Source organism: Dreissena polymorpha, chromosome 12 (genome assembly GCF_020536995.1).
Source record: "Dreissena polymorpha isolate Duluth1 chromosome 12, UMN_Dpol_1.0, whole genome shotgun sequence".
Taxonomy (NCBI): Eukaryota; Metazoa; Mollusca; class Bivalvia; order Myida; family Dreissenidae; genus Dreissena; species Dreissena polymorpha.
In genome coordinates, this window is record NC_068366.1 from 35,940,895 (window position 1) to 35,968,736 (window position 27,842).

Below are 27,842 nucleotides of genomic sequence, written 5' to 3' on the forward strand. Positions count from 1 at the left end.
AGATCTGAAATAAAAGATACAATATCATGGTCTGAAATGCCTGGAAGAGTCTTTACAGAGTTAACAAGAGTATGATTAGAGGTCAGGAAAAGGTCCAAGATGTTAATGTTTCCTCTTGTGTTTTCAGTCACCATTTGAGTAAGATTAAAATCTGCAAGCAAATGAATAAAATCATCATAAAGTTTTACATTACTACATCCAGGTTTAATTGTGGGTCTGTGTTCTGTATCCCAGGAGAACTTAGGGTAATTAAAATCTCCGAGTATCAAAAAATTTCCTTTCAGGTTGGCGGTTAGCTCTAGGGATTTTCTAAATTCTTCCGAACTTTGCACATCAGCTTCTTTTGGTCGATAGAATGCTGCAATATTGAAAGGTTTACAGGAGATAAAATGAATTTTAATCCAGAGCATTTCACAGTTGGTTTTAAGCTGTTTCTGTTCAGTTGCCAAAATTGTGTCTTTCACCAAAAAAAACAACAAACAAACACATTTTAGTTATATACGTGTATAGCAGATAAATCTTTGGTTTTTATTTACTTGAATATTCCAAATAGAGCAGGTGTATTTTTACCATTGAATGCGATAAAAAAGCAATTTATACTATGTAAGCTTTACCAAAATTGTTATTACACAAATTATAAATTGTCATAACAGTTTAGAACTGTAGAGAACTTGGCTCGCTCATTCTATCAATGAAAGTCGATGATAAATCTCACTTGCAATCATTTTAAAAATGAAGGAGTGTGTGATAAATAAATACGTTAGCGTTTTGGCAAAGACCTATCAATATATGATATAGGTCTTTGGTTTTGGTAATGAAATTGTAGGTTTGTGTCAAATTTTATCGGTTTCCGTGAAAATAAATTTCGTGAAATAAAGCTTGCAATAACGCACCTGACAAATATTCGCATTCTCTAACTGTATTAAATTGAATTAAAAGTCAATAATGCGTTAAAGGCTGTTAGAAAAACGTGACAAACAGAATTATGATTGCAACCAAAAATATTTTTATACGAATAAATGATAACAAATCTGGTATTTATAATTAATTAAAGTTCGCATCTACGGATTCAATCACTGTTTCATCATTGCCAAGCTACGGCCCAAACAATTTGAGAATCTCGACGATAAATTAAGAATGTTGTCTTGACGTTTCTTGGGACTTACAAACAAAACATACGGTATATCTCTAGTAAAGTACTACCGAGCTGCTTCTTTCTATTTACACGGTGTAAGAATTTTCACCATGGATTGAAGTTCCCAGAAATAAGTGCATGTTCTTGCATGACCTGGTTTTGTTTTCGTGTTGTTTATTCTGACTAGTATACATTCAAAACTGCATTCTATATCCCTAGTTTAATGAATGCATTTCCTAAAATGTATTTAAGTTGCTTCTCTTCTTATAATACATATATACGTTTGCATTTTGTTGCATATGTATTAACAAGGAAATGTTCTCTGTTACATATTAGCGTTTTTTCCCCACCTCTTTCAGCTAAATTGGGATTTTTTAACTTTCTTAAAATGGTATCAAGAACATGTAAAACCAGTAAGTTAAATTGATACGTTCTTAAAGGGACTGTCAACCGCAATTGACGAAAAAAAAAGTTCTGAAATACCGTATTTTTTTTACAAATATAAGTTTATATAGATTAAAATATCACGACTGATATTATTACACTACTTGAAAAAAGTTGTTAAGTTTTCATATTTTCAGTATATTCAGTAATTTTTTTTACTGGGTATGTGTACCAGGTAACTACCAGTTAACTTTAAATAACGCAAGTAGTTTGATTATCATAGTAACGTGGTAAACCCAGGAATGCAAATTGTGCATGTGTAATGAATTGTATATCTTTTATATATAAAATGATCAATCTACTTGCATTATTTATAGTGTGTATATCGTTATGTCACCTATTTGCGCGATGTACTTTCGATTTCACGTCGCAAAATTATATTACCGAATATACTGAAAATATGAACTTTTTTCAAGTAATGTTATATACCAGTCATGATATTTTAATCAATATAAACTAATAATTGTAAAAAAATACGGTATTTTAAAACTTTTATTTTTTTCGTCAATCGCCGTTGACAGTCCCTTTAAAACAACTTGTTCTAATTATTCTTGTACTTGAAATAAGGTCAGAAAGGCATCATTAAACCAGTCTGCAAAACTCACTTTTTTGTCTTCATAGCCAATGTGGCTATGAAACTTCAAAAATGACATAGCCAGAGGAAATTGTTCATATCCAGAAAAAATGAATTAATTTACAATGACATTATCATTAAAGGACGAACAAAGTCGTTATATATAGATTGCATTTTGGGGGTAACCGTAAGATTGTAAACAAATCAGTATTCCAGGTTTCAAACTTTTATTCCGACGTAGCTTTCAGTTTAAAAATTATTGGCTTTAGCAGTACAATTAAAGTGTTATTCTTGGCAGCAAGTAGATACCAGTAAAAATACAAAACCGGTGCTCACGGGTATGAATCTTAATCATATGAATGATAAACACCAGGGCTCATGAGTTCAAGTGTTTTGATTTAATTGATCATTATATTTTGAAAAATATTTTTATTTGAATGCATTTGCTTACATAATACACTAAGAGAGATATAAAATAAAGGTGTTTATGTATGGATACATTGGCACTATGCACGGGTGAGTTGGTTTACGTGTGTATGGTCATGAATTCAAAATAAATTGTGCATCAACTGCAAAATTATTTGTTAAGAGTTTTGAAACACGAAACAAGTTAACAGTATAACACCCTTGAGTAAATCGTATACATATTTACTGTTGGGAATGTGTTGCGGGTGTTAACTTTTTATGTGTTAATACATGTCCATAACAATGTCATTTTATCGCTTAGCTAAACTACTGCATATGTATATACATGTACACTGCGCGCGTTCTCATTGGTTACTATTGATGTAAATGTACTGCTTAACTCCGCCTGCAAGGCGGTGTACTAATTGCGCTTTCAGAACAGAACACTGTTAAAACCGTCGGCTAAATGACACTCGCTTTCATCTTTTGATCTAAGTCTTAATTGTTTGGATTGAATGCCCATGTATGCTAGTTGACTGGATAAGCTTTTACATCAGTCCATCATGATAATAAACCGATATCTTCAGGGCCCTTGTTTTGCACTTTTTACCGCTGAAAATCGGTGGCTTCCCCCATGAAAAAAGGTATACTTTTTTCCCCTTTTTCAGCTAAAATTTCCCCTCCAAAAAAATAAATATATATACATTATTTTTTTTACTTTTATACCTATGTTGCCAGCTGGTATCGTGCTACTTACCTTTGATTAAATGTATATTTATGTAAATCACATTAAAATTTAGCAATTTTAGGGGTTGAATGGTTGGTGAAAAGATCTTCTAAAATTCCCCTTTTCGCCCAAAACAACGCGAAATTCCCCCTCATGAGGAATGTGGGTGGCTTCCCCTGGCAGCAAGAGAGGGCCCTGATCTTATAAAGCGTCTTCGGTGACTTTATGACATGTGTAAATATTGAAGTGTTACACTGTAACGGTTATTTAATAATTTCAAAGCTATTAATTACACACATTCAACCGTTTTACTTAATTTAAAAACAAAAATTCACACTATTATTTCATTTATCAGCGAAGAATTAAAGTTCAGTTTACCAAAAGTATTACAACATTTTTAATACGGGAGGCGGACGTTAAACTCTCTATAACAGCTAAGGGAGATCACTAATGATAAAAAACTAAGGGATGTAACCAAGTGGTGTCACTGTAAGAATTTACACCTGAAATGCGTAAATTGATTATTTATTGATTTATTTTCTCTGATTTTTTTCATCGCAATTCAGGTGATCTATATTCAATTTATCAGACTGATTAAACTGGAAATTGCTCATGGATACTTAAGTTGTAGTTTCATTCTACAAGTTGCATCACTACCTAGGTTTGCATAGTGATTTACTTCAGATCATTTGACATAAAAAATGAGTCATTATTGATGTCAAATCTGGGTTAAATTCGTGTTGACGATTAACAAAGAGATCGTCATTATTAATGACGATCTCTTTGTTAATCGTCAATACGTATTTAACCTAGATAAAATACTTTAGCCAGAAGTGTGTTTGGTACATGTATTATTAATATTATGATTTGCCATGTATGTTCATAATGGCAAAACTAAGTGCAATTTAGTTGGTTCCCAGTCTCATACACATTGTAAATAAGCAGTGTACAGTAACTGATAAATTGAGGTAGACCCTCCTTAAATTAAAAGACAATCTAAACATGGATATTTTTATGTTGATTTTCACCTTCATTTTGGAAAAATAGTCACAATTTTTTATTGGGAATTGTACCATTTTCTGGTACCAACTGTTTGTCAAGGACAAGTGCTGCATTTCATCATGACTATTCTGACTAGTTCCTGTAACAGTTTAACAATGTTGTAGGATTTTCCAGGTGTCAAATGATGCAGATCAAGTATGAATTAAATAAACAGATAATTTTCGTTTTCCTTTTTTTGGCATATTTCAAACATTGATAGATGAACAAGTTTAATGTGTAAAGAACATTATTTATACACAAAACACAAGTAATTTTAAAGTACCACTCTGAATACTTAAATTGTTCTTTTATATTAACACACTCATTGGAATGGACCAATGACTGGTTGTATAGTCCCAAAGTCTGGACAGGTCCTTATGAGTCTGGACAGGTCCTTATGAGTCACTATGTTTGGTTTATTTGGTTCAGGGCTTGATCCTTAAGAATGTAAGAGTTTTGAATAATTATTTCTTCTTTGAATATAATTTCTTGAAATGTTCAGTGTGCTTTTTAGCTCGGTGTTTTCGGAGAAAACCCGAGGTATTGTCATAGCCAGCTCGTCGTCTGCCGTCTGACGTCAGCACGGCGTAGTGCTAAAACCTTTACATTGACTCTAAAATCAAAGTGCTTCCACCTACAACTTTGAAACTTCATATGTAGATGCACCTTGATGAGTTCTACATGCCACACCCATTTTGGGGTCACTAGGTCAAAGGTTAAGGTCAATGTGACCTCTAAAAATAAATAAATAAATAATTCTGACAAGATTTTATTTATTCAATACTGCACCCGTAGCCGAGCGTGGCACCAGTTATGCGGTGCTCTTGTTATAATTCAGTATAGCATTGGACATATACCCTTCAATATTTTATGGTTTTGGTTATGAACATAATGTGAAACCAATATAATGTGGATTTAAACCATTGATTTAAACAATTATTGTTTCATAAATCTAATATGTTTGCAGTAACTTTTTTTTAGGTCACTCAGTTGAAAGGTTTATGTCTCAAAGTTGCACTGCATTTTATTTTGTTCCCTTTATGAATCATGTAACACACTTTGTCTTTGACTTGTTCTCTTATGCTAATTGCATCATGGATCACTTCATCTTAGCCTCTTGCTAAAATACTTAATTTCAATGCATGTTGCTTTGTTATTTTTATTTGACTCTTTTCCTTAATTTTTTGTTTAGCAATTAGACACCTAAACGGTTAAACAGAATATTTTCTTTCATGTGGAGAATATCTAGATTCATTTGGAATGATGCTAGGGACAATTTAAGCTTACATTTATTTTTTACCAACATATTGGTTTTATGTTTTCAAGTAACAATTTTTGAAACACTGAAAAGGTAAATATCAAGACAGATGACTGATCAAAGTCCTTCACTGATAAATATTAAATGGGGCTTTCTCAGATTTTCATTGTCATATAGGCAGTCTTTCTGGGTCTGAAGTAATATTTAATTCAATGATTTGGGCTTTCCAGGTAAAACTGTTTCAATGACAATGTCAGACACGATTTCAGACATATGGTTTCATATGTATAAGAGACCACCCAGCTTTTATTAGTAACATCTTAGCAGATTACTTGGGAATGCTTTCAGAAAGTAATTCACGATGGCTGATCCAACTGAACAACCAGAACTTGATGATTTTGAGAAAGAATTAGATTCCTATATACAGACAGAGGAGAAGCATAAAATGGAACAACAGGTGATCATAGATTAGATGGTCATTGGAGACTAAATTTTTTACATTAGTTGACATTTTAATAGTTTATGTCAACACGTAACCTTAAGCAAATTTAAATAAGCACAGAAGCTTGCCTTAAGATAAAAACATAGAAATTATTATTTTAAATAAAGATAGTAATTATAAGATGGTCACAACTCAGACCATTTTCTAATAGATGCTCAGAAGGTGAAATGTTTGTCCATTTTTGGGCTAACACTTGGACCTTTTCCCTGAGCCAAAAGTTTTTATTTTTATACGATGATTACAGAAGCCCTGTTAATACTATGTCAATACTATAAAACATTGCCTGTGTTGTAAATTTGCAATAAGGAAGTCCATATAAAATAAATACTGGAGTATATTCATTATTTGAATGAAATTGAAATACTATTGAAATCCACCTGTCATGTTAATTCAACTTAAAATTTCCCCTTGAAGGGTCCTTAGATTGGACAATTCCCCCAGGATTGAGAATATGCCCTGAACAGAGATCTATTCTCCTTGTTCAAGATTGTGTTTCTGAAGATTAGATGTAATTGGAGTTGACGATCTCCAGTTTAAAAAAAAAGATTGTTAAGTCTTAAATTGTCCTGTCACACCACCAAACATGTTTAAAAATAATAGTTTTTGATAAAAGGTAATTTGATAAGGAGGAAAATGAAATAAAGCACTGCTTTTGTATTCAATTTCTGCCTTCTTGTTACTTATGGATTGGCCTGTGAATAGGATCTGTGTATATTTCTTTGTATGTGTGATTGTAGATATTCTTATCCTAAATACAAATAAAAAAGTCATCACATGCAGTAAATTGCATTTTGTATCCTGCGCGTGTTATTGAAAACAATCCCTGCTTTGTCAAAGTTTAATCATAGGCAGATCCAGGGGGGGCGGATGCGGCGTACGCCCCCTTAAAATCTCCCAAGTAAAGTAAATTCATTTGATGTTTTACTCTTAACTAGATCTAAATTACCTATTTAAACTTGTCAAAGCCTTCAAAATCACTAAAATCGTGGAGCTTCCGGGGGGCATCGCCCCCCTGGACCCCCAAAACTATAAACTATGCACTTTTTTGGCATTATAAGAAGGTACTTTGATGAAAGTATATAAGGTGTGACATGCTCGAGAAGTGGTTGTCAAAGCCTTTAAAATCATTAAAATCGTGGAGCTACTGGGGGACTTCGCCCCCCTGGACTAAAACTATAAACTATGCACTTTTATGGCATTATAAGAAGGTACTTTGATGAAAGTATATAAGGCGTGACATGCTCGAGAAGTGGTTGTCAAAGCCTTCAAAATCATTAAAATCGTGAAGCTTCCGGGGGGCTTCGCCACCCTCTGGATCCCCTAAACGACAAACTATGCACTTTTTTGGCATTATAAGAAGGTACTTTGATGAAAGTATAAGGCGTGACATGCTCGAGAATTGGTTGTCAAAGCCTTCGAAATCACTAAAATCGTGAAGCTTACGGTGGGCATCGCCCCCCTGGACTGCCTAGCAGAGCTTTGCCCTGCACCCGCCAGGGGCCCTAGCGGCCCCCTTGATCACCAGCAAATCTTTCAATATCCCGCCCCCCCTAACCAGAAATCCTGGATCCGCCCCTGTTAATAAATATATTTTTAGTTTCAAGTCTTAAATTGAATGCAATTTGTACAACCGTTTGATGTGTAGAGTCGCATTAAGTAGATATTTAATGAAACCATTTTAAACTATTGAAAGCATTTTGATAAGCATTCAATGTTTAAGTGGATATGATTAATGAAAAATACTTTCTAAAGGAAATTATAAATGCTACACCTTTAAACATGGCTAATATCCTCTGATAAAAATACTCTTTCTTAAGATTTTATCACTCTGACAAAAGTGTTCTTAAATGAGTATAATTTACATATGTTGGTGAATGTTGAAGTGTATTCTATAAACCGATTGAATGACACATAGAAACATATGCTAGATCTTTAATGGAAAAAACTAGGTTATATTCATGTGTGTCTCTGCCAGAAAAAAACAATAGTGTTTAATGCTGGAAGAAAAACTTCTCAACAATTATAAATCACATACTGTTATTTGAATTCCAGACCACTGCAAATTTCCAAATAATAATTTTACACTATTGATATTTTCCCCCCACACATTGCTGTAGACCTTTAGTAGGCAAATTGTATTTTCAACATTATAACAATTATTTTGTTCTTTAAAAAAAACAACATTATGTACGTAAAATATAAATCACTGATTGATCAGCAAATAAAAAGAAAAATTCGCACAAAATGTTTGAATAAATCAGCCTGTTGAGTAACTTAATCTTAACCGAGAGCTTAAAGAAGACTCATAAGGGTAACAGAATACTGGATTTTAAATAATTATAATAATTAATATTGAATCTAATTCCTGCTGTTCAGCCTTAGTATTTCTATACCTGTAGCAATAGGTTCACAATCAACAGTGAGACTGCAGGTTCCATTTTGATGCATTCAAGCTAAAATGTACAGGTTTTAACAAACTTTCTGCAGCACAATTTGCCGTGTACTTTCATGAATGTACTAACAGTTGAGTGCTCTTTGTGTGTGTTTTTGCCAATAGTCTTTAATTTAATTCATGTAAAATCACTTGACATTGTGGTATACAAATTTGGATATTGCAATATTTGCGCAGTCTTAATATTGAGCACTGGCAATTTTCAAAAACAAAATTGAATAAAAAAGCATAGAATCCTCACTTTGTGAAAAGGGGGTTTAATGATGTGCGATAAGCGTCGTCCAAGATTAGCAGTCTGCACAGGCTAATCAGGGACGAAACTTTCGGCTTTTATTGTACTTTTTGTTTAAAGGAAGACCCTTCTTTAGTTTAGAATGAAAGTGTCGTCCCAGATAAGCGTGTGAACTTCAAAGGTTAATCTGGGACGACACTTTACACACTTGCATTAAACCTCTTTTTTGAGAGCGCCGCTCATTTATTTAATGCCTGATCAGGCAAAACATCAGGGGAATGGCCTTTTTGACAGCTTGTTTTTTTGCAATGAATACATGTACCCGTTGGTTAATGTATGATATTAATTGAAAGGGGTCAACTTCTTATAGGGGTGGCATGATTAGCTGTCGTTACAAAGTTTTTATATCACATGGATGATCCTGTTAAAATGTACATTTTTAGCTCGGCTGTTTTTGGAGAAAACCTGAGGTATTGTCATAGCCAGCTCGTCGTCCGCCATCCAGCGTCTGCTGTGCTAAAACCTTTTTGCTCTAAAATCAAAGTGTTTCCACCTACAACTTTGAAACTTCATATGTACATGCACCTTGATGAGCACTACACGCCACAGGTCAAAGGTCAAGGTCACTGTGACCTTAAAAAAAAAAAAAAAATCTGTCAAGGTTTCATTTATTCAAAACTGCACCCGCAGCCAAGCGTTGACACCCGTTATGCGGTGCTCTTGTTTTGTTAATTCAATACTGTATTTCATTTACACTTCACATCAGGAATTTGCTAATTTAAATTAATTATGTCGGCCTCTGAAACCAAACTGTCACCACTTCTTACTTTTAGCATGCAAAGAACGTAGCATGTTGTGAAATCAGTAACTATTCAGGATCGTAAAATATTTGTGTAATGGCAGGCACCAGAAAAGCGCCCAAAAATGAGACCTCTAGGAAAATGTGTGATTCCTCAGTACTGGCAAAAGCGCTCACAGTTCAGAGCATTGTAGTGGATATGTAGTCAGTCAAGCAATCAGGACCTCAGAGGTTCAATCATCACCCAGGGGCATTATCAAGATAAAAAACACAGAGTACTGGTTCTTCCCAGGAAATAGACTCCATAAGATTTATTCTAACTATTCAAAAAATCAATAGTTTAAGACATACAACACTGGACTTGGGAAATTGACTTAGGGCTTGTTTAAATTCAATAATGTTTATAGTTGGGCTAGTGGACATTTCACTTGTTTTTAATACTAAGATAATGCGATGATTTGGGCAAGTGGGTTTAAGTCATATTGTTGATTTAAGTCATAAAGCTTGTCCACTAAGTGACAAAATGTCATGTAAGCATATTTGCAAAGATGGCAGATGAGTTTGCCTAGCTCTTATCATGTGATATTCTGTCACATGGGCTTAAAATAATTTGAAAACACCATTTTATACCATCTCTGCACATTATACAAGATGCGGTACATTTCTTGTTCTCATCACTGATAGATGCAATAAATACCTGCAAAAGATATTGATTATTTTACAACACCTAAGTGTTGTTACTCTGCATTGCAGTTGTGTTCTTTTGCATTATTTAATGTTTATTGCCTAAGGAAATTCATTAACTGATGACCCAATGGTCTGTTGTAAAACTCTGATGGTGACACCAAGGCAATAAACGCCGTAATTGCAATGACAAACATTTTCCTAATACATGTATATAATAAGTGTGCTCCCATAATTGTGAAAGACTCATGATATTGTTCTCCAAACCTCCATTACATGATGCTAGTTAGAGAAAATCACTGGTAAAGTACTACCATTACAATATGCAATATCGGGTGATGGCTACTATCAGTATATGCCTATATATTCAATGCAGCATGTATTAATAACTTTATAGGCTTGTGCAAGTCCAAAATGTTGTTATTTTTTAGCCATTTTTTTTTAAACATCTTTTCTCTAACTAGGATCATGTAATGGAGGGTTGGAGAACAATATCCCGAGACTTTCATATTTATGGGAGCACCCGGCCTTGTATATATATATATGAAGAATGACTGGATTTTTATTTAAACTGTAAACTAGTGATTATGCATATTTTGCTGTAAGAAAAATGTGTATGTATATAATAATACCATAATGTTTGCATCAAAATTTGGAATGTTAAAAGTGGTGATCAAAACAAAAGTGAACAAGGTACGAGAGCTATTAAATTATTTAACCTATTAAGTCTAGTTGTCCGCCTATCTGGGCATACAGTACAAAATTATTGGAACATTTTATACTAGTTTGAAACTGGTATAATTTTTTTAGTACAAGAGTTACAATGGATTCACGTAGAATTTTTCAGAAAAAGCTGATTTCTCAATGTTGGCTACATTACATCTTGTTTTTTTGTTTATGCCACCTTACTGAATACAAATCAAAATTCATGATCAATTGCTGTAAACCTTTTTGTACATATGAAAGCAGGCTTTCTACACATTCATGTATGCATACTTTTGAAACTGTTACAGAACAAAGCATAGTATTATTAACTATTTTAACACGAATTTTGTTATGACTGACGGATAGTGTAACTTCCACAATTCTTGATTTTAAGGAAAACCTTTTATAAAAGAATTAGCAAAAACCTCTATTAATTTTGCAAACAGATATGCATTTATATCTTGCATTGTTCTATATAACAAAATTCATCTTATTCTTACCATCTCGCAACAGGAAATAAAAAAGTCCACCCCTGATAGCGGCCAGTCAGAACGGTTAACGATGGACCGCAGTCCGACACGCGATGCTTCCGATAACGAGGACTCAGAGGTGGACGACTACAACCTCACTGAGGACCAGAAACGTGCGCTAGAGGAGCTGGATAATCTCAAAACAGAAATGGGATACCCGGGTGTGTCTTTGGATTATCTCAAAACAGTAATGGGATACCCGGGTGTGTCTTTGGATAATCTCAAAACAGAAATGGGATACCCGGGTGTCTCTTTGGATAATCTCAAAACAGAAATAGGATAGCCGGGTGTCTCTTTGGATAATCTCAAAACAGAAATGGGATACCCGGGTGTGTCTTTGGATAATCTCAAAACAGAAATGGGATACCCGGGTGTCTCTTTGGATAATCTCAAAACAGAAATGGGATACCCGGGTGTCTCTTTGGATAATCTCAAAACAGAAATAGGATAGCCGGGTGTCTCTTTGGATAATCTCAAAACAGAAATGGGATACCCGGGTGTCTCTTTGGATAATCTCAAAACAGAAATAGGATAGCCGGGTGTCTCTTTGGATAATCTCAAAACAGAAATAGGATAGCCGGGTGTCTCTTTGGATACTCTAAAAACATAAAATAATGGCATACCCAAGTTGGTCTTTTGATAATCTCAAAACAGAAATAGGATATCAGGGTTTGTCTTAGGATAATCTAAAAATAGAAATGGGATTCCCCAGTTGGTCTTTAGATTATAAATCTCAAGACAGAAATGGGATTCCCGAGTTGGTCTTTAGATTATAAATCTCAAGACAGAAATGGGATTCCCGAGTTGGTCTTTGGATAATCTCAAAACAGAAATGGATTCCCCAGTTGGTCTTTGGATAATCTCAAAAAAGAAATTGGATGCTTGGTTTGGTCTTAGCATAATCTCAAAACAGAAATGGGAAACCATTATTGGTCTTCAGATAATCTCAAAACAGAAATGGAATACTCAGGTTTGTCTTTGAATTTATTTTGCAAATGTATTTGAGACTTTTCTAACTCAGCACTTTTCAAACTTAAATATTTCACTTATAAGTATATAATCATGTTCATTTAATATAAGAGATGTGATTATTTGCCTACATTTGGTGCAAGCTAAGGATAAAAGCATTCATCAGTGGCGATCAGACCCTGGGGTAGATAGCTTGCAACTTTCAAATTGCTTGGTTGTGCTTTTGAATATTCATGTGAGCTTTACCTTTTTTTAAATCAATTTTATGTACCGTAAATTCGCGAATATAATACGCACTTTTTTACCTGCCAAATTTTTCTTCAAGTAGGGGGTGCGTATAATATACGAATTAAGATCAGAACAAAAATTTTCCGGTGAAAATGTTCAACTTAATCGTTGTAATTCGCTGCGCGTAAGCCATTTTGAATTACACAATTACATCAAAGGGGGGCAACTGTGCTTACGGTAATTGTCACGGCTACACCGTATAGTACTGTACATGCTAAATAGACCAACCATCGATATTATATATATAATAATAATAATAATACTTATTATTTTATAATTATAATTATCATCTTTCTGAATATTGTCAAATGGAATTAAATGTTATAAAAAAACAGCGTCTCTGTTTCTTTCTTTTGCTGACTGCTTGACCCGGGTGTCAGCAGGTGGCCCATGTGTTATCGGTAAAGGTGCTGAGAAGGGCCATCGCTTGTCAGCGGGACCCGTGTATTCGAGGTGTTGACAAAAAGGGTCCCGATCTAGGGGCCTGAGTAAACGATTGCTAATTGACACTTATTGACACTTACCGTCAAGGGTCTTTATAAACACAAGAACTTAGCAGTGGCCAACATTATCTTCCAAACATCTACAGACTACATATCGTCAAATCTACAGCATCAACTGTTATTATTATTATTGCATTATTATGCAACTGTCATGACAACGGCCCGATAACACATCGCGATCAATATACCGGGGTAGCACTGTGAAACAGATTTGTGATAACGCCAAATTGGTTTGCTATTTTCACAACACAAAAATATATTTTCCCCATTTTGTTGCTTACCCGACGCTTACGCTAGCAAATCTATTTCTCATGTATTTTCCTGTCAAGTCTTTGTCTAAAAGCGCGCGAAAATTAGAGTGGGTGTAAACACTGTCGAACGTAATGTGTACTGGGAATGCAATAGCTTGCCGATATGGTCAATAATTACCGGTATTGCTCTAAATGTCGTTATTGTTTAAAATAATACGTTCAAATAAACTTAATGGAGAAAATATATAAAGACATTTAACATGTGGGAGAACAAATGACAGCGATCACTTTAAACAGGAATCTTCAATCTGAAATTTTATTTTAACAAGTGTGAATACATTTTTTTCGGAAATGACAGTGTCATGGCCGATTTCGGACACTGAATTTTTTAGTGCGTATTTTACTCGGATTTTGAATTTTTACCAAAAAATTTGGACCAAAGTTGGGGGTGCGTATTAAACACGAGGGCGTATTATATTCGCGAATTTACGGTATTCCTGGTGTAAGGACCCACCTGAAATGATGAAATTGAAATAAATTTGAACAATATTGTATTTGAGCACTTACAAGATGACAAGCTACAATACACCACAGACTAAAGACCCCCAGTCGTCACTGATGAATGGCTTCATTGTGAGCTTGCTCAGAATGTAGTCAAATATCACATTAAAATGTTTAAGTCAAAATCTTCACTCATAACTGAAATATTCAATTTTGAAAAGTGTTGCGTGACAAAAGTCTGCAAGTGTCTTCTGCGCATGTTAAGTGTATCTTAACACTGTGGAAGACACCAAAATATATCCGATGAGCAGCTATTACAATAATGCCTGAATAAGAAACCAGATAAGTGGTGTCCGTCTAGCATTCTGGAAGTCTGTGCATCAATGTCCCATCCAATTGTTCTCAAAATTTCCTTTATAGACAACGAGTCTGGTTCTTCCCAGGAAATTGACTTGAAAGCATCTAAATAAGTCTTAGGCAGTCATTGCAAAAAAGCTAAAATAAACAGGTTTAAAACAATAGTTTGTTGTCTTTTAGATGAGGATCCACCAGACTATGATGTGAAAGAAAGGTTAAAAGTTCTGAACGAAGATCTGAAAAACGACCCTACACCTCTTGAAAAGCAGAAAGACTCCAAGGTAGTATTCAAGGACAACCTTATTGATTTGGTGGCCCCAGCGCCAGATTATGGGGAAGAAAGTGGGGCAGAAGATGCAAACAGTCCAAGAAACGCTAAACCTAAACCCACTCAAAATCAGCCTGAAGACAAGGTTGACGAAAAGTCTGAAACCGTTCAGGGAGGGAAGAAATCAACTGTCACAAACGAAAAGAAGGATACTGTGTTAATTGAAATCGATGGACAAATTAGACTTGTCAGTTCAGACGATGTTTATGCTAACGATTTAGGCCTATCACCAATTATTACAGACAGTAATAAAAGCAAAGGTAACGAAAGTAAATCAAATACAAAAACTGTTAACTCAAAAGAAAACAAGGAAAATAAACCTTTGCAACCTGCTCCCCCTAACAAACCCCGCCCGGCTACCGCAACCACCTCCAGACGAACCGTTAAAGCACCGCCTCAGAAAGCGCGGCCCCAGTCCGCTCACAATACGACAGACAGGTCCAATCCTGATTACAGCTCACCGTACGCATTGTCACCGAGAGAGAAGCAACTTCTAGAGGAGCGAAAAAAGGCTCTGGAGAAGCAGAAGGTAGAAGCAGAGCGTCGTAAGAAGAAAGAGGAAGAAGACAAGGACAGGGAAAATCGGGACGCGTTTGAATTCTGGTTGAAAAAGAAGCGAGAATCTGATAGACGTAAGAAAATTGAAGAAGAAGAAGATCGGAAAAAGAATAATAAAGAGGACCGGGTAGGTGTATTTAATTTTGATAAATTTAGACACTAAAAAAAGGGTAACAGGTTAGTTCTTAGGTCATAAAAAGGATGACTTGATTTAAATTGATTATTTAGATAGGTGCTGAATGATTTGAACGCTTGAGGTTTTAACATTTTATTTTATTTTATTATGCGTTTGCGGGTTTTTGAAACAATTTTTTTAAATTTTGTAAACATTTGAAGCATTGATATTTATACAATCCACAAAATTTAATTGATTGGGCATTTTTTGGCAGGGAAGTTTTTATGGTAGGAATATAACAACATTCAAGATGAAAAATAATGTTATTTCTTAATATTTCAGCTGTAATTGAATTTTTTTTTTCATGTGCAACTAGTATCAATATTGATCATGATATATTATATAGTGTCCTAGAGATGTATAATGTTTGAAAATGAAATGATGTTGGTACTTAGAATCTTCTCTTTTGAAAACAGCTTAGAATCAGGGACTTTGAGAAAAACAAAGGCTTCCAGACTTATGATTATCTCTACTATAAGGTATCCCTTGCTGTGAATACAGACTGCCCGTCTTAAAAATTGTCATGGGAAATTAACATTTTCATTCTCATTCTTTATTATTTATTCACATTTTGCCAAGTCCTTTGATGATTGGATTGTTTGAATGAGTGTTAAACCATGTATTATAAATTGGCATTTGTATTGGCCAATGAAAATTGTCCTGACTGTTTTTATTAACAATTAAAATAAGCTTTAGGATACAAAAAAGGAAATTGTCTTAATAAGTAGTTGTATAATAAATTATATGGCGTCAATTAAGATAAAAAAGGTAAACTACAGAGTTGTATCTAAAGTCACCTCAAATTCATTTTTAAGTTGCCAATTTTGAATAAAATTGGAAAACTGTTCTATAATGTTTGTTCATTTCATGTTGAAGAATGAATGGAATTTTGTTTATTTAACAATTATTTAATGCCTGATGTGAATATGATTTTGAAGACAAAACATAAATTAAATGTCAAAGGATCATTTTAAAAGAAGTCTCTTTGGTATCTAGCTGAATCAATCCCATTGTCCAAATAATAAGGGCTTACAACTTTTAACTGTGATTTAAACTTGTAATATAAATATATGTGGTTAACTTGTAAATTCTGATAAATCATTTTGTTCATTATTTATGGCATTGTGTGCTGTGGTGTATTTTCTCTTGGCAATTTTTGAACTGGACATTAATGCAAGCAGTATTGTGTACATTATTACAACAATAAAAACACACACACAAAGTATGTTATAACAGTACAACAATTAAATTTTTAACAACAGAGCAATAAATAGCTCTTTATTGTTACTTAAAACACTGGTCAGGTCTTAAAGCCACACACCTTGAAATGAAGTACATTCTAATCAATACATATAGATGCCATTTGAAAGTGTGCAAAATTGTCATTAAATCTAATGGCTAGTTAGCAAGTAATATATTATTTTTTTAAATTTTAAAACCGAAAGTAGGATTTCTATATGTATTCGTACATTTCGACAAACGCGATTAATTTGAAGTTTTAAAGCGCAAAAAAGACGGATTCTTACCTTGTAACCACCAGATATATTCTAATTGAGATAGATAAAATTAAATCTATAGCCTAGATAGCAATTTATTTATTATTTTTCAAACGGTACCGCTTTTAAAACGGAAAGTAGAATTTGTGGACGTATACTTTTATTTCGACAAACACGATTATTTTTAAGTTTTAAAGAGCAAAAGAGACGGATTTCTACCTTGTAACCACCAGATATATTCTAATTGGCGTAGATAAAATATGTTTCTTATTTATACTTAAATTGACTTTGCCTTGTATTTCATTTCAAGGTGCGTGGCTTTAAGAATGCATGAAGAGTGTTTGTACATCATTTATTTGGTAACAATCTCTTCTTAGCGCATACTGCTTGCATATGCCTTCAAGTTCTTAAGGGTTTATTCATACACTCAACACCTAATAGAAAAGATTAGGCTTGAATTCTTAATACATCAGTTTGCATTCATTTGATACACATTATTATTTTTGCATTCATTATAGCTGAATCGGATTCAAAAATTATTAAATTTTGTTTCACTTTCAGATTAAGTTACTGTTGTTGTAGGCATTTATTAGATAAATTGAAAGAACAGTTTTCATGAAACCATATCAAATGTCATTAATTTTATTACTGAAAAGGTAACAGTTTTTAGCTCACCTGATTGCTCAGGTGAGCTTTTGTGATCGGTCTTTGTCCGTTGTATGTCCGTCTGTCCGTCATCCACATTTGGTTTGTAAACAATCTAGAGGCCACATTTCTTGTCTGATCTTCATAAAACTTTGTCAGAAGATTTGTCCCAATGATATCTTGATAGAGTTTGAAACTGGGTCATGCTGGATCAAAAACTAGGTCACTAGGTAAAAAAAAAAGAAAAACCTTGTAAACACTTAATAAGTCACAATCTTCATGTAACTTTGTCAAAATGTTTGTCTTAATGATATGTTGGTTGAGTTCAAAAGTGGATCCGGTCCGTTGAAAAACATGGCCGCCAGTGGGCGGGGGAGTTCTCCTTATTTATTATATAGAGAAACCTTGTAAACACTCTAGAGGCCACATTTCTTGTCCGATCTTCCTGAAACTTTGATCAGAAAATTTGTTCCTATGGTACCTCAATCGAGTTTGAAACTGGGTCATGCTGGGTCAAAAACTAGGTCACTAGGTCAAAAAAAGAAAAACCTTGTAAACACTGTAGAAGTTACATTTCATGCCCAATCTTCATGTAACTTTGTCAAAATGTTTGTCTTAATGATATGTTGGTTGAGCTCAAAAGTGGTTCCGGTCTGTGAAAAAACATGGCCGCTAGTGAACGGGCAGTTTTCCTTATATGTCTATAGAGAAACCTTGTAAACACTCTGGAGGCCACATTTCTTGTCCGATCTTCATGAAACTTGGTCAGAAGATATGTCCCAATGATAGCTCGATGAAGTTTGAAACTGGGTAATGCTGGATCAAAAATTAGGTCACTAGGTCAAAAAAAGAAAAACTTTGTAAACAATGTAGAAGTCACATTTCATGCCCAATCTTCATGTAACTTTGTCAAAATGTTTGTCTTAATGATATATTGGTTGAGTTCAAAAAGGTGAGCGAACTAGGGCCATCTTGGCCCTCTTGTTTGTCATTGTAACAGTCTTTCATCAAATAATTTCAACTTTATGCTCCTATGTATCATAATTATATAATTGTATTTTCCAATTTATTCAGCACATGTTTGATGTGCAAAACATATATTTCACATCATTCATTTAAAACTTCTCACAATTATGAGTACAAGCTTGTGTGTGTTCAATGACAGGGCATACAACTTTAAACTATGCTAGCCTGTATTGCACTATTATTATGTCCCCCACATCTATAGTGGGGGACATATTGTTTTTGCTCTGTCTGTTGGTTTGTGTGTTTGTTTGTTTGTTTGCACCAACTTTAACATTTGCAATAACTTTTGCAATATTGAAGATAGCAACTTGATCTTTTGCATGCATGTGTATCTCATGGAGCTGCACATTTTGAGTGGTGAAAGGTCAAGGTCATCCTTCAAGGTCAAAGTTCAAATATATAGCTTCAAAGCGGTGCAAAAGGGGGCATAGTGTTTCTGACAAACACATATCTTGTTATTATTATTATTAGCTCGGCGTTTTCGGAGAAAACCCGAGGTATTGTCATAGCCAGCTCGTCATGTCGTCCGTTGTCGAACGTCCGCCGGTCCGCCGTCTGCGTCGTGCTAAAACCGTTACATTTTGTTAAGGTTTTGAACATTGGCTCTAAAATCAAATTGCTTCACCTACAACTTTGAAACTTCATATGTAGATGCACCTTGATGAGTTCTACAAGCCACCCCTATTTTTGGGTCACTAGGTCAAAGGTAAAGGTCACTGTGACCTTTAAAAAAAAAAAAAATCTGACAAGCTTTCATTTTTTCCAAACTGCACCCGTAGCCGAGTGTGGCACCCGTTATGCGGTGCTCTTATTATTGTCCCCTACTGGTTTCACTGGAGGGGACTTATGGTTTGCGCTCTGTCTGTCAGTCTGTCAGTTAGTCAGTCAGTCAGTCAGTCACACTTATCTGGATCCTGCGATAACTTTAAAAGTTCTTAATATTTTTTCATGAAACTTGAAACATGGATAGATGGCAATATGGACATTATGCACGTCATTTCATTTTGTTCCTACGTCAAATATTCTGGTTGCTATGGCAACAAATAGACTAGAATTACTGCTGAAAATAGTGGTTTTCGGGATCCTGCGATAACTTTAAAAGTTCTTAATATTTTTTCATGAAACTTGAAACATGGATAGATGGCAATATGGACATTATGCACGTCATTTCATTTTGTTCCTACATAAAAAAATTTGGTTGCTATGGCAACAACAAAATATCTGACAATGGTGGAATTTCTGACAATGGCAGAGCCAGTAGGGGACTATATTGCTTGGCAATAGTCTTGTTATAATTATTATTATTATTATTACTATTATTATTTTTATTATTATTGAATACAACAAGATTATGCAATGCCCCACAGTTATAAAATTGTAAAAGAAACAAATATGCTTGACGTGCATTTGCTGGTTTAACAATCATAGTTGCTAGTATATATTATTTTTTATTATTATTAATTAAAAGATTTTTAGTGTCTGTTTGTGATCCAAAAGAGTAAAATTTGTTTGTGTATCCCTAGTAACAAAGTACAGGGGGTGGGTATGCAGGACTCACCAAGGACGTATTTACAAAGACACAAACGTGTCCGACATATTTCTCCTTTAGTTTTCAACAAACAACTATCAAACTTGCATACATTGTCCTCAGAGTTAAGTTTTACAAAAGTTCAACCCCATTTTCAACTAAGTATTTCTATTACATGATTATTACATTATGCCAAATTTGACATGTGGGGTCACAGGCGATAGATGCTATCATGTCATTTGAATTATTATCATCATTTGCATGGGTTGTTCTTATTTTGCTAAGAAGTGGCATGTTTTACCTTTGTTGTTTTTTTTGCTTACTCTCTAAGCTATATACTAGTGCATCAGAGCTATGTTAGATGTTCACTAATTTGATCACTAGTCATTCTTATTGAACAATTAATTGTAGCTTATGTATTGATTTTTTTGGTAGTTCACAATAAAACATTACTTATGTGGAATGTAACAGCTTGCCTGTATATAAACATTAAGCAATGTATGGCTTTCAAAAACAATAAAGCTAGACAGAACACAGTGCATTACCAATCAGATTGCTGCACTGGTTTGAGAAAATACTACTGGTACATTCTACAATTTCCACATCAGTGTGGTATTCATGGTTCAATTAATTTGAGTGTAGCAAAACCAAATATTTGGATACTTATTAAGTCACAGGTACAAACAACACTGACCCAAGTCACAGGTACAAACAACACTGACCCAAGTCACAGGTACAAACAACACTGACCCAAGTCACAGGTACAAACAACACTGACCCAAGTCACAGGTACAAACAACACTGACCCAAGTCACAGGTACAAACAACACTGACCCAAGTCACAGGTACAAACAACACTGACCCAAGTCACAGGTACAAACAACACTGACCCAAGTCACAGGTACAAACAACACTGACCCATTTTATGTACCAAGAGTTGTTTAATTCAAATAATTACAGTTGGTATGTGGTTTTTAAATGGATCAACTTTGTTTAGGTAGCATAAGATTAGTGGGTTTTCCCAGAATCTAAAATATTCTGCAGTAAAACTTATTTAAAATTTAGCTTAGTAGTACTTTTGGTGCAACCTGTCCATGTGCCAGCATGCATTTATGTATATCTATAGTGTTTCTTTGTTCTGTTTTCATATAACAGGGAGGGGTCGACTCAGAAGATGGGGTAAGTCAGAAAGAAACCTTCCAAAGCCAAAAGTACAAACATATTTTCTTGTTTGCCTTTTCTTATTTCCTAATTTCCAAATAGTTTGTATAACAACATTTGTAATTTTTTTAGTCCCATAGTTTACATCATCATCGAATTTGTACATCACATTTAGAACAGAAAAGAAAGATAGTGTTTTTGTTTTTGGCTAAGAACTTATTTGTTTTCGCGCTTATATTGCTGCCAGATAGTAATTTGCTTTGTCTAAATTTATTATTAGTCCCCTAACGGTGAAACCGGAGGGGACTTATGGTTTGTGCTCTGTCAGTCTGTCAGTCTGTCACACATTTCCAGTCCTGCGATGTATTGCTAAAATTGGTGGATCCTGCGATAACTTTAAAAGTTCTTCATATTTTTTCATGAAACTTGAAACATGGACAGATTGCAATATGGAAATTATGCATGTCATTTGATTTTGTTCCTATGTCAAGAATTCTGGTTGCTATGGCAACAAATAGACTTGAAATATTGCTGAAAATGGTGGATCCTGCGATAACTTAAAAAGTTCTTCATTTTTTTTTAATGAAACTTGAGACATGGATAGATGGCAATATGGAGATTATGCACCTCATTTCATTTTGTTCCTACGTCAAAAATTCTGGTTGCTATGGCAATAAATAGACTAGAAATATTGCTAAAAATGGTGGATCCTGCAATAACTTTAAAAAGTTCTCCATCTTTTTTTCATGAAACTTGAAACATGGATAGATGGCAGTATGGGGAGGTAGGGGACATTTATTGCTTGGCAATAGTCTTGTTTATTAATAGTTTCAGTGTCACAATTCCAATTTGATCACACATAATTTGATATAATTAAGAAATGTGTAAATATTAACTGTGTATACAATTCATATACATGTATTATTGGATGATTTGTTTTGTGATTATAGTCTAGAGTTGCAAAAGTTATCAATTTTTAACTGAAGATTATAATATTATAAAGAGAATATTTAAAAGAATGTTAAGTTTTTTTTAAATACTCACACATTCAAATGTTGCTTTTTGTGATACGAAAAGGCAAACAATGAATTACAAGTTTGATTTTTGGTATATTTGGCAATTGCAGTTATTTTAAGCTCGATTATTCATAAAATAATCTGAGCTTTATTACTACTAACCCAAATGTTTGCGTCATTGTCAACATCTGTGTCCACACAATGCTCATGTTGAGGTAAACTTACAACGTTTATATATTTCAACATTTCAATGTTTCTACTACAGGTATTCATTTGAAACTGTACACTGTGTGTGCGGGGGGGGGGGGGGGGGGGGGGGGTCATAGTGAGGTCAATTACCATGTTCCATATCTGGGAGTTTTTAGCAGAACATTTTAACTATTTCAATTTGGTTAATATAGATGTTCAACATCTCTATACCATTTCTACAATAAGTATTCAACTGAAACTTCACACAGGTAGTCGGGGTCATTTTGTGAGGTCACTTTCCATCTTCCATAGCTCTGACATGCAATTTAGCAGAATTATACCCCCTTTAGCAGAACTTTGCCCCCTTTTTGTAAGTTTTTTTAAACTTCACACATGTGGTCGCAGTCATAGTTTTAGTTTACAATACAAGTAAATATGTTCCATAACTCTTATTTAGGGCCCCTTTCATTACTTCAAGGTTCCATATTACTTTGTCTACTTCAGGTATACAATTGTAACTTAACGCATGTGTTTGGGGTCATCATGTGAGGTCACTGACCAAGTTCCATAACTCTGACCTGCAATTTAGAAGAATGTTGCCCCTTTTTGTAGCTGACATAAACTGGTAAAGTTTGCGAGCAATTACTCCATATCTCTATATTAAATACAGGTATCTAAATAAACATAGCACTTCAGGGTCGTTATAAACATTCTCTTACCAAGACCAATAAATGTGATCAGCCTTTTAGCAGTATTATGGCCTGTTTGTGCATATTTTAGCCCGTTAAGGTTTGCATGGAAGTTTAAATTCACATAGAATTAAGTCTGCAGGCAGCAAGTACATATCTCTATATGAACAACAGATATTAAATAAAACTTCACACATGTCTTAGAGTTTATAATGCAATGTTTTTGACCAAGGCCCGTGACCCTGATCTGTAATTGAGCAGAATTATGCTCCTTTGATACTTAAAAGTTAGGTTAATGTTTGCCTGCAATAACTCAATATCTTCATGTATACCACATATATTAAAATAAAACTGCATATATGTTCAACTTTGACTTTAAGCATGATTATTCCCTCTTTTGTACTAAGAAAAGTTAAGGTTAGGTTTGCGTTCAAGTTTAAATTCATTTTGTACTTGGCATGCAACAAGTATAAATCTCAGGTACTTGGCATGCAACAAGTATATATCTCAGTACTTGGCATGCAACAAGTATATATCTCAGTAACTACTACAGATATTCACTTCTAACTTTTCATATGTACATCAATTTAGAAGAATTGTGCCCCTTATTGTACTTCTTGTACTTCCACAAACTATGGTTAGCATGCACATGCAATAACACCAATCTCTAGCTCACATGCAGACCTAGACTGGGGCTGCATTTGGGGCCATTTCAGTCTAGGTCAAGGTCACTGTTGCTAAAGAGTTTTAAAAAGTTAAGTTCAATGGAGACACTGTTCTGCAATTATGTTTTTAGGTAGCTTAAATGCAGACCTTGCAAACTTAATTACTCATTTAATTTATTTGTTATTATTTGAAATCTCATTTCTTGGCGTGGTCACATTTCTTGCTTTAATTTATCAAGTTTCGGCTTTAAATTTACTTATTTAACTAAATAACTGCTCCAGATATTCAACATTAAATATGTCTTTTGGATCATTGTATCAGAAAAGGACAGAAATTGTATATTTAACTTTCAAAGCTTACGAATAGTTGAGCGCGCTGTTATGGGACAGCTCTTGTTCTTCACTTAAATAACATGTTCAAAGGTGCTGGAAAGTATGAAGATTAAATGGGTTATATACCTATTTCTGACTTGCCCACACTTGCATCACAATCTGGTTTTGTTTTTTGTTTTGGCTTTATAGAAAAGCTAATATAGGGTTGTAGTCATATCATAATTTGTATAAAAGGATGAAAAAGATTTAAACGCAGGCTATACTTATTTTGTTACAATTTTCTGAAAACGCATGCTTGTGTTTGAGATTATCGCAGCAAACATTGCCAAATTGTATATGCCAAAATGTTACGTAACGGCAACTACTTACTTGCATTATTATTGCAATGTCAATAATGATACTTTTCAAGGTTGGCAATTATTTTGCATGTCCGAAGACAAGTTTATTGCCAAAGTCTGTCTTCATTCTTCAAGCAGTTTTAAGTCAATTGTTTTAATGTTTTTTATGTGGATGTTATACGTTTTATATTGCATTTCATTCTTACATCTAGATGGTCAACAAATAGCAGTAACTTTTATTTGAGTGCAGTTTTAAGTTTAAAGGGATCTTTTCGCGGTTTGGTAAATTGACAAAATTGAAAAAAGTTGTGTCAGATTCGCAAATTTTCTGTTTAGTTATGATATTTGTGAGGAAACAGTATTACTGAACATTTGCCATGGTCTAATATAGCCATCATATGCATCTTTTGACGATTTAAAAACCTATAAATTATCAAGCGTTGCAACGCGAAACGATTGAATAATTTGGAGAGTTCTGTTGTTGTAATTTAAATTTGTGAAACTACGAAGATTGTTTATATAACGTATAAAATACGCATTTTATGTATGCGTGGCAGGATAGCTCAGTTGGCTAATGCGTTTTTACTTCAGGATTCCGGTGGTCACTGGTTCGAGCCCTGCTGCGGGCTACTTTTTTTTTCCTTTTTTAAATTTTATTTTTGATTTTTTACTAGAGCTTTTAAAATGTTATGTTTACATTTATCAATATAAAGCATATAATGACAAACTTCAAAACATGCCAAAATCTGTGAAAAGGCCCCTTTAAGGAGTTATAGAGTTATTGTGCCATTAAAGCAAATTTTAAATTGTTATTACCTTGTCACATCCAATAAATTTTGCCTCATATATGTATTTGTCACATCAAAAGCACTGAAAAGTAATTATTTGTATAGTAGGAGCTGATATGTTGCCTTTCATTCTACAAGGACACAACTTTATAAGAAAAAAGAAAATGTGTGCTTTAAATTTTAACCAAAAGTGGCTCTTTTAAACATAAATTAATATATCAGATAAGCAATACTGGTGTAATCTCAATGCTAGTACAGGACCATATGAAAGCACATTTTTATACAACATACATGCATGAAAAGCAAACATAGTGTTGTTATTATGATTCATTTTTGCAGTACATGTAAGTCTCTACTTGTGCACGTTTGCATTGTGTGTTTCAATGTCTATGTGGAATGTATGTTTCTTCTTTCCGTTTCATAAAAAACCCAGACTGAAACTGACTACAATGATTGGGTAAGATTTGAAATCAAAATTGTTCACCCACATTTTAATTTTTTGAAATGTATACATGTACCCACTCCTTTAAGGACAAAAATAAAATGAACGTGGGCAAGTTTTTAAGTGTGTCCAATTATTTTTCTTTTTGTTTCATAAAAAAGACTGACTTTGACTTCACTGATTGGGTAAGAGTTAAAAAAGAACATGAACATACATTTGTTTGCCTTCATATATGATCATTCCCAAATATAAACTTGTATGATAAAGTCCCTTTCTGAAAAATATGTTTGGAAATAATGTGTATACTCTCTTTAACCATAAATACAATCAATTTTTTTATAACATGTTTGTAAATAGTTTTAAATTTATTTCAAATTATAAAAGTGGAATCTCAAATTTTGTATTTTCTCTTGGAATTCATCGATGTGCAGAATCAAATAACCATTCATGTTTTTATTGCAAAACGCATGTGATCTGACAATTTGTCACGTTACTTCCTTTTGGAATGGTACATTAATTGGCCATTTAAAAAAAAATTAGTTGGCAGATTTCTTTGGCATGCTTGTTTCACAACCTTCATTTCCTTTTCCAATTGACAGTATTTATTGCAGTTATTTTCTTTCATCTTTAGCTCGGCGTTTTTGGAGAAAACCCGAAGTATTGTCATAGCCAGCTCGTCGTCAGCCGTCCGCCGTAGGCGTCGTGCTAAAACCTTAACATTGGCTCTAAAATCAAAGTGCTTCCACTTACAACTTGGAAACTTCATATGTAGATGCACCTTGATGAGTTCTACACGCCACTCCCATTTTTGGGTCACTAGGTTAAAGGTCAAGGTCACTGTGACCTCTAATATTAAACTTAAACATAGGCTCTAAAATCAAAGTGCTTCCACCTACAACTTTGAAACTTGATATGTAGATGCACCTTGATGAGTTCTACACGCCACACCCATTTTTGGGTCACTAGGTCAAAGGTCAAGGTCACTGTGACCTCTAATATAAAACTTTAACATAAACCTTAGCATTCGCTCTAAAATCAAAGTGCGTCCACCTACAACTTTGAAACTTGATATGTAGATGCACATTGACGAGTTCTACACGCCACACCCATTTTTGGGTCACTAGGTCAAAGGTCAAGGTCACTGTGACCTCTGAAAAAAAAATTCTGACAAGCTTTCATTTATTCAAAACTGCACCCGTAGCCGAGCCTGGCATCTGTTATGCGGTACTCTTGTAACATTTTATTTTGAACAATTCTATAGAATGTAAATCTGCATGTTTTTATACTTAAAATATATAGTTTAATATCAATATGTATATATATATATATATATATATATATATATATATATATATATATATGTAATATATATATACATATATATATATATGATCAGTTCACTTGGATTTGTCTATTAAAAAATGAATTTTTAATATATAAAAATAGCAACACTATTTGGTTATGCATGTGCATGTATTATTCATCTTCAGTGTATGTATTTTTGTGTGTAAAGCCATTCAAGTATTAATTTAATGTTAGATAAGTTTGTTTGCATATTTTAAGTATTATGTGTAATAATTTGCTTCAATAAGGACTCAAGTCTTATATTCATCTCCCCACTATTTTATTTTGCACACTTTTTTATTGCGTGCTGATCATAAGTTCCATGTAACACCTGTAAGTTGTATAAGCATTGAGACTGATCTGATTTTTTAATGCCATGCTCTCTGACGCTTATTTATTAGAAGTGTACTTAAGTGGACATTTTTCTTTGAAAAGAATTGAAAAAACAACACTATTTCAGTCAATTAAAATTAGAAAAAAAAGCAAAAACAATGAATAAAACAATCAGATTCCTTAGAAAGTGGAATTTTTAGGTTATTTCAAATGAAACAAACCATATTTTTTACATGTTGCAGCCCCACTTTGTCTATGATCACTTGTAATTTACAGTTGATACACTACATCTAGCGCGATTTCTGCCATTTACCACATTCCCACCGTGGACAATTTTTCGTGAGCGTGGAAAATCACCGCGATCAGAAGGTGTTTCCATCATGATAGATCGCGTCGACAGTGGCTGAACACCGTGGCGTTATCGGGAAATC

At 34.0% G+C, this 27,842-nt stretch overlaps 1 protein-coding gene across 14 annotated transcripts in view; it reads left to right on the forward strand.

Moving 5' to 3' along the window:
- Positions 1-1,042: 1,042 nt before the first annotated feature.
- The window catches only part of LOC127853388 (coiled-coil domain-containing protein 181-like), a 34,654-nt gene continuing 7,854 nt past the window's right edge, over positions 1,043-27,842 (forward strand). For 2 of the 14 annotated variants that reach the window (XM_052387889.1, XM_052387890.1), the window contains exons 1-7: positions 1,043-1,180; positions 5,933-6,041; positions 11,472-11,649; positions 14,538-15,370; positions 21,269-21,292; positions 25,726-25,749; positions 25,896-25,919. In XM_052387889.1, the coding sequence (XP_052243849.1) occupies positions 5,946-6,041; positions 11,472-11,649; positions 14,538-15,370; positions 21,269-21,292; positions 25,726-25,749; positions 25,896-25,919 (1,179 nt within the window). In that variant the 5' untranslated portion in view covers positions 1,043-1,180; positions 5,933-5,945. The other 12 variants (XM_052387891.1, XM_052387893.1, XM_052387894.1 and 9 more) reach the window with 10 other exon arrangements.